General features: G+C 46.4%; 1 protein-coding gene across 2 annotated transcripts; it reads right to left on the reverse strand.

Moving 5' to 3' along the window:
• Positions 1–342: 342 nt before the first annotated feature.
• Positions 343–7,560, reverse strand: LOC136545960 (BTB/POZ domain-containing protein At5g47800-like). 2 transcript variants are annotated; one of them, XM_066537939.1, is made up of 5 exons: positions 7,309–7,560; positions 4,240–4,321; positions 4,047–4,116; positions 1,083–2,252; positions 343–990 (listed from the first exon to the last, which is right to left on the reverse strand). In XM_066537939.1, the coding sequence occupies exons 2-5, from the start codon at positions 4,296–4,298 to the stop codon at positions 547–549; spliced, it is 1,743 nt and encodes a 580-aa protein (XP_066394036.1). In that variant the 5' UTR covers positions 4,299–4,321; positions 7,309–7,560; the 3' UTR covers positions 343–546. The 2 variants fall into 2 exon arrangements, with proteins under 2 accessions (XP_066394036.1, XP_066394037.1); XM_066537940.1 differs by lacking the exon at positions 7,309–7,560 and adding an exon at positions 5,002–6,346.
• Between the last annotated feature and the right edge of the window lie 312 nt (positions 7,561–7,872).

The raw sequence follows: 7,872 nt of genomic DNA on the forward strand, positions 1-7,872 counted from the left end.
CCAAACCTACGGCAGCTAATCAAGGCATGGTGCGGCGACTTCTGGCTGCGATCCAAACACGCCCAAGTTGTAGAGTTTTGCTCCGGTGGTCCTCTTCAAAAAAGTTACATGTATCATAAAGCACCTAGATAATTAATTTAATTAAACTTAATTTTGTTTGGATCTGGACTCGGGCCGACCCTATTCATGTCCAACTCAAGCCCAGCCGCAGCCCACCCCAGTGCAAAGTCATTCTCGATCTGGAGTTACGCACTCATGCGCACTCATGCACATCACTCCTATCTCGTCCCTTCATTTCTGGTTGGAACAGGGACTGGAGAGGTGATGAACAAGAACCTTTCTTCATTGCTGAGTTATCCTAGATTATTATATGGGTATGACTGTAGCCATTAACTCCCCATCCATTTTAATTACAAAATCTACCTCTCATTTTCTTTCATGTTTCAAACAAGGACATCGCTTACATCTCCCACCAAAAATGGGATGCACTGAAATAAAAAAAAAAAAATCAAGAATGACAAGTATGAACAAATTGCGCACTGGGCTTCACTGCTTGTTCCTCGTCCTGCTCTCCTCCGGCGTCCTCTCCTTCCTCGCTACCGGTGGTGTCTTGGTTGACACCAACAGCGACCTCGTCATGGCAGCGGCTGCTGCTCCATCGGCTACCCGGGCATGGTCCCGGCGTGGTCTGTGCACGTCTGACTTGTGGTCAGCAGACGATGCTGGTTCTTCATCTTTGGTTCTCGCCGCGAGCTGGGAGATGACGCTGACGCCGACGGAGGCCCGATCTGCGGCGCCCCCGTCAGTAGCATGGCTGCCGCCAGCGGCACCAATGGTCCTCTCCTGCTCGACGAAGAGAAGCTGCACAATGGTTCGCAGTGGCATCCGGTCGTTGGCTATCGCCTGCGCCCGCACGTCCGGCGACAGCTTCCGGCAGTCGATCAGGCGGCACATCCGCTTCTTGTCCGCCTTGCTCAGCTCCGGGTGCTCCTGCACGCCGTACGTACGTCGCAATATATTGATCAACTCAAATCCGTCTTAGAAGTTTACACATACATGTTTCTTTGAGCTTTATTTCTGACCTTGAGATAGATATCGATGGCGTAGTAGAGGCCGTCGTGGTCACTGCGGGCGATGTCCGGCAAGCATTCGACGAGGTGAACGAACTTGCCGACAGGGAAGTCGCGGTCCAGCGCGATTGTCCGCAGGTACTCGTCGAAGATCCTGGCGACCTTCTCCATGGCGGCGCTCATCCGGTGCCGCCCGTCGGCCGACGCGGGCCGTTGGAACTGCTCCAGGAAGTGCTCCAGCACGGCCTCCGCCGCGCCGACGTCGTACGCCTGCGGGTCCGACGGCAGCGGGATGAGCAGGTCAGCGGCCCTGGCCTCGTCGAGCTGGGAGCCGGCCTGCCGGATCAGCTGCGCGCGCGTGGACGACGACGCGCTGACGTAGTTGGCCACCCGCAGCAGCCTGAGCAGGATGCGGCAGGTGACCGACCCCGGCTCGCCCGGAATCATCGTGACGATGGACTCGAGCACGTGCCGCTGCTTCGCCACCAGTGTCTCCTCGGCGGCGGCCGACTTCTGCGGCGGTTGGTGTAGGACGCCGTTCTCTACGCCGCTGCTGCCAACGTGCAGCGGGTCGACGAGGTGCTTGCACGCGAAGACGTGCAGCGCCTCGCCGATGAGCGGCGGCGGGAGCAGGCGCGACGTCCGGACGGTGGAGATGACGGAGCGGAAGACCTCGATGTCCAGCGCGGAGATGTCCTCCGTCCACCAGTCCTTGGGGACTGACTGGTGGGGTTTCCTCGTGTTGTACCCTGGCCTGGTGTACGTGTAGGACCACACGACCTTCGACGGCGGCATGAGGATCTTCTCAACAATGGAGTCGATGCAGGGCTGCACGATGCGGCTCTCGCTCCAGCCGGAGATCCGCCACGCCGCCTGCAGAGCGGCGACCGAGTCCTTCCACCCCTGCAGGACGCAGGAGTCGAAGAAGGTCTCGAGCTTGGCCACCAGGTTGCCCTTGGCAACGGCCTCCGTCATCCGGAGGAACCGCGCCGCCAGCATCGCGGGCACCAGGTTCCCGGCGCTGATGCTGATGGAGATGCCGTAGCAGAACTTGGCGCACAGCTCGAAGGCCTCCTCGCCGCCAGGGATGTCGTGCAGCGCCACGGGCACCGGCTCCTCGTCGCAGTCGTCGGTGTCGGAGCAGAGGCGCTGCAGGAGGCCGCACTTGAGGAGCAGGGGGAACTACAGGTAAACAACAACTGAAATCAAGAGGCTGGACATTGGAAATGGAAAGGGGCCAGGCCAACCCACAGCACAAAATTCGCTTGTCTTTGTCACCACTCAACCCAATTAGTAATTTGTCATCAAGAAATGCCTTTGAATTCATAATTGTGAACTCAAGTCTTTTTTTTAAGTCATCAAGGTACTGGAAAATCGCAAAATGAACCAGAACTTGTGAGACAGTTTCGTTGTTTCTTATTAATAAGATCACGAAAACGATCAATATGGGCCTGCACTTGATTCATTTTTTTCTTGATGTCTATTGGTGCACCAAAAAAACTCTTGACTATCTCTTGGTTCAGTTGAAAAAAATTGCAAGCGAACAATATGAGCCAACTTGGTTCATTTATTAAGATGACTATAGCGAACAATATTTCTTAGCTCGCTTTTGTTTTGAAAAAAAAGGTCACATTGTTTGCATACTTTGCAAGCCTGATTGCAATCGACGTCGTCAGAAGAGCCCTGACCAAATTTCAGCTGCAAATGATGTAGAACCAAGAGAATGAAAAAAAGTTCATAATTCATGGCTACTTTGCCACAGGTTAACCACCAGTTCAAATGTAAAAGTGATACATATTTGAATCTGTCAAAATAGTCTCAGATCGAGTTCTCTTCATGAAAGCATTAGTTGCTAAGCTCTATATCTCTTTGCTTAGTGAAATGTAAAATACCAAATGCTTGATTCAGTCTGAAGCTACTTTGTTTACATATATTCACCAAATATATTAGTACAAGTTAGGTCGCCGTCACAGAGACGTAGGAACCAAAAACAGGGCTCATGGAAAAACCAGAAGCAAGGGCATAAAAACACAGTGCTGCAGAACCACAATGGACTGTTAGTAGTTTCCAACCCTTGAAGCAGATCATAGATTTCATCACTTGATCAGTTTACAAATTGCCAATAAACAACCCACTTCGGTGGTATACACGAGACAACCTAATGAAGAACTGGACAATCTATTCCTGACCCGGTTTGCATGTTATTATTCAGAAGAAGCTTTTGAAGCGTGTATCTGAAAAAGCGTGAGACGGCTTTTCTTTATGCCATTGCGTGTCCGGTTCAGCATGTGAACTACGACAATCTTGCCAAAGCAGATCCTCAGGCCTATGAACCAACTGAGATTTGTTCTTCATTAAGCATTTTATTAGCTACTAGTGTAACCAAAGATAGAATTACTTTGATGCCATCATTAGGCTTTGATCTGCGCTAATCATTGCAAGGGGCGACTTAGTAAAGGCGCCTCAGTTCATAGCATCTTTAGATCCGTGACAATGCCTATGGAAAGAAAGTGGCAACATGTGAAGCGATGAACTATTAGAGAAAGATGGATCGAGTTCAGCACCCCCATCCTAATCTATGTTCATCGAATGCCTTAATTGTTTGGACTTTTTGTAAAAGGTAGTGACTATCAAATCTCTGAGCCTTTACAAGTGGTTGCAACTACAGTTGATTCTTGATTGACAGGAATATGTTTTCTCAATCAACTTTGTGCTTTCAGTGTAGAGCAAATCTTTTCAGGGCAGATGTTCCTTGCATTGCATCAGATTGATACGGGTATTTCAGTTGACTTGCAAGTTCCTAGAAACTACTTTTGGGTCACTGAAACGAAGACAAATATCTCTCTCTCAAAGCTTCGAAAAGAAACTATGAACTATTTGATTACCACTCCTCGAGAGAATGTATGAGAGTGTTTCATAAGAGGAGACGATGATCACTTTCTTTTGCATATAAATAGAAAAAAAAAACATTCGTACCTTGTGTAGCTGATACTTGGTGTTGTTGACATGGATAATGAGATCGGCGGGTATGTCTGACACTACTGACCTGACAAGCCATAACAATTCAACACTGTTGAGTAACTGTACAATTTTTAACAAAGCATTTGATTTGACAAGGAACAAATTTCATAATTTCCATATAAAATGCAACATCCTACATGACATTTACCTGACTGCTTCTTCGGTATAGAATGTATCAGGTTTTGTACCAAGCTTCATGTACTTCATTGCAATATATTGTTGACCTAGTCCTGGTAATAACATAAGATCACTTAATCCACTGCCTGCTATAGCTGAATTACTAGTCCACATCAACATATTTGAAATAAGAGGAGCATCAAAATTAGTTGAACAGTCGGTTTCCTCCATTTTCAGGGAAAAAACAGAGATGACACCAAGTTGATTGTTTCCTTCATAATCGAAATAATAGTTTTTCAGAAAAAAGAAAATCTCTGACAATCGCTCAAAATTATGTATTTTTTGGAAAACATAGCAAGATATCTGTGGGGAAAAAATGAAATTCTGTGATTATCGCTCAAAATTGCATAAATTTTTCATGCCCATGTCAAAGAATGTCGCAACTGAATAAATAAACAAAAACAAAAAAAAAACAGAGCTAGATATCGTGTGGCAAGGATTTGCAGCAAAAAGTTCAGCAGTCAGTCACTGTCTCACTGAATATATCCAGAACACTGGCACAAACACAACAGCTGGACTCGTATTCAGTGCACATAAAATCTTAATTCATCCAAGACTTCACACTAATTCATTTCATTGGCAAATTCTTAGAACCTGATACAAAAAACATGAAAAAACGTGATAAAAGCACAACTACAAAAATGCCAATAAATTGTTCAAAACTTCCAAAACTCAAGAAAAGCTCTCTTGCAGCAAAACAGATGCGCTGTATCATGGTAAAGTGGATCCATACCTTCATGAATTAAAAAGAAAAACTCCGAAGCCTCAAGATCTGCCAGCTAAAAAGCTGGACCTCAAGCCCATGGAAAATGTGAGGTGACAGGGATGTGGCCCTTCTCATTTGGAGAAAAAGCGCAATCGACCACTTCCACACACACACACACACACACACACACACACACACACACTAGCAAGAGAGGAGCTTTCAGGACCACACTTCCCATTGTGTGTGTGTTGGTGTGCGTGTGGCATGCTCTTTCTTGATAGCTAGCTTTGGGTGAGCCCCATAGCCCATCCTACCTCTCTCCGTGCTTTCGCCTTCGTAATATCTTGGTGAAAGAGGGTATATAATATTGAGATGTTTCTTGTATGCACTTTTTTGTTTGGAGTTTATGCAAGCATGACTTCACAATTAGGGAGTCACACATGCACATGATGGCGTATTAAGGGTCTTGTGGATTGATTAGGCTGACTCACCTTTTGTTGATGGTGTAGTGCTGATGTGACTTGGGCCCAGACCACACAACACACACACACTCATAATCCAATACAGAGACAGGGTGCTGGCCACATTAGTTACAAAGTTGCGAGTGGAAGATCAGGCCTCACCAGAGGCAGCTTTTTAAGGAAGCAAAAAAATCCAGGATAAGGTAATCTAGATTTTCCTCAAGGGATAGATGCTATGTACTACTTGGTTGATAGTGAAAATGAAAAAAAAAATCCTTCTATGTGATGTTTTGGGAGGAAAAGAAAAATCCAGAAGGGAAAGATTTCTAGGAGCTGGAATCCCCTGAAATCTGGTGAAGTCAGTTTTGTGCTTGTGCACCTAGCAACTACCATCTCCCCACCAGTGCCCAAAGCATCAAGGCATTAGGGAAGACATATGGGACCTCCATGCAACTCATGTCCCTGGAAGCCTCATCATGCACCAAACTCCAGCTTGTAGCATAAACATGTAGAGAGAGAGAGAGAGATGGAAAGGCAAGAGGACAAACAGTGGTGATAGCACTAATACCCTGTGCTGCTTTCAGATGTAACAGTGCTAGCTAGTAGCTCACCTCAAGCAGGCCTCACCCCACAAGGCTCGGCTCCACCAGACACGCAGCACTGGTTGCTTGCTGTTGGCCACTTGGCATGACCCCAGTGTCTATTTATGCATGCAGGCTTGCCATGAGTAGTTTGAACTAGCTAGCACATGCAAAAAAATGGATGAATTTCGTTTGGTTTGCTTTCAAGTATACCAACACTAGTCTCAAGTTTTGCCGAGATTGCGACGCCTTTCGGTTTCTTTGAAATACTGAATGAGCCCCTTAACTAGAGGGATGTGGACTGAAGGTCTGAAATGAACATCAAGTGCAGCTAGCATCATGGAATGTACGTACAGAAGATGCCAGGTTCATTGCAGGTGGGGGGGGGGGGGGGGGGGGGGGGGGTTAGTGTGTGAGAGAATTGCATGCATATCATGATGGAAAAATAAAATATTGGACCATGCGCGACACAGGGATGTTTGCATGCAGCTGGTGCCATGGCAAAATTGGTACAGGTAGTATTCAATGAATCAACAGCTAATTCTTTTTTTTTTGGAAAAATCTTGAAGGATGGACAGAAAATGCAAAATAATTTATATATGTGAACGTACGCGTGTCGACTGTGGCAATTAAAGAGCATTACTTTTCTAGCATGGGAGAAGTGCACTCCGTGGACGTTTTTTTATACCTCAAACTAAAAATCGAATAACCCCTGCATGTGCATATTAAAATTGGCTGCAGCTAGAAAAAAAAAACTCGCGGGGTAACACAGCCCCGGATATTATGCTTAAGAAGAAGACTTTCTTACATAGGTTGAGAAAACTCCTGAACCTCTACCCCACCTATACACAGCGGAACCGCAGCTCCCGTGAGACTGGGCTTTAGCGTGGGGCAGACGAGGAGATTTTTTTCAATGCGCAGATAAACTGCGCCTCCTCCGGCCAACAAATCCGCCCCCGAGAGGGTTCGAACTCTGGCCGGCACGGTATAAAGCGAACAACCAGACCAACTGGTCTAACGTTTTGCTTGCAATTGGCTGCAGCTAGAGATTCAAAAATTAAACCACCAAGGTCATATCAAACATTTGTTTTGCGAAAATGAAATTGCCGAGAAACTAAAATCATCTTGCTGTGTATTACATAGAAAACTTGGCGAGAAGTGAGCATGGTGGCGTTGCAAGGCTAATCGTCCCCGCAAACTCACTATGAATCTAGAGCTCTATGCTGATCGAGAAGCAGGCGTGCATGGAAGCAACATGGCAATTCTCGTAGAGAGAGAGAGAGAGAGATTACCTCAATTAGGATTCGCGCATGCTGCAGCTTACAGGGGTCTGCTTGGAGGCTCTCTTTTTCCTTTGTGTGTGTGTTGAGACGAGAGAGAGTAGGAGAGGTTCTTGCAGTATGAGGATCGGAGTGCGGAGAGGGTGGGTTTAGGCCTCCATGAGCTAAGTTATATGGAGGCCACAAAAAGGGGAAGATGTTGACAATCCAGAGATATCCTCCGCCCTCAAAATGCCTCTCTCCTCCCTCGCTCTCACATGTTCTAGTTCTACACATAAGATTCAACTTCTTGTTGGGCGAAAGTTCTCATGAGAGAGAGAGAAGGCCAGGATCTTCATGGCCCCACAAGTCGGCCGAGGATTGTGTATTATTGCCCTCACTAGCTTGATCCATCTCTCAATAGCTAGACCAGGAAATAAAGCAGCATGATTATATTAGTCTGGGATGGGAAAACCATGTGTTGGTTTATTTTTCATTCTTCTATATATTATTAGAAAATGATTTAATTATCTCTTATATATAGTAGATAAGTTGCTGTTTAACGGCCTCAATTAAATCTAGTTGTGCCGGCCGTAC

This window comes from Miscanthus floridulus, chromosome 3 (genome assembly GCF_019320115.1).
Source record: "Miscanthus floridulus cultivar M001 chromosome 3, ASM1932011v1, whole genome shotgun sequence".
Taxonomy (NCBI): domain Eukaryota; kingdom Viridiplantae; phylum Streptophyta; class Magnoliopsida; order Poales; family Poaceae; genus Miscanthus; species Miscanthus floridulus.

Excerpts from the sequence above, each read along its gene's own strand:
- LOC136545960 (XM_066537939.1), bottom strand. The coding sequence starts at position 4,298 with ATGAAGTACATGAAGCTTGGTACAAAACCTGATACATTCTATACCGAA. Across the intron at positions 2,253-4,046 it reads CCAAGTATCAGCTACACAAG|TTCCCCCTGCTCCTCAAGTG; the intron begins GTACGAATGTTT and ends GTTTACCTGTAG. Across the intron at positions 991-1,082 it reads CCATCGATATCTATCTCAAG|GAGCACCCGGAGCTGAGCAA; the intron begins GTCAGAAATAAA and ends TACGGCGTGCAG.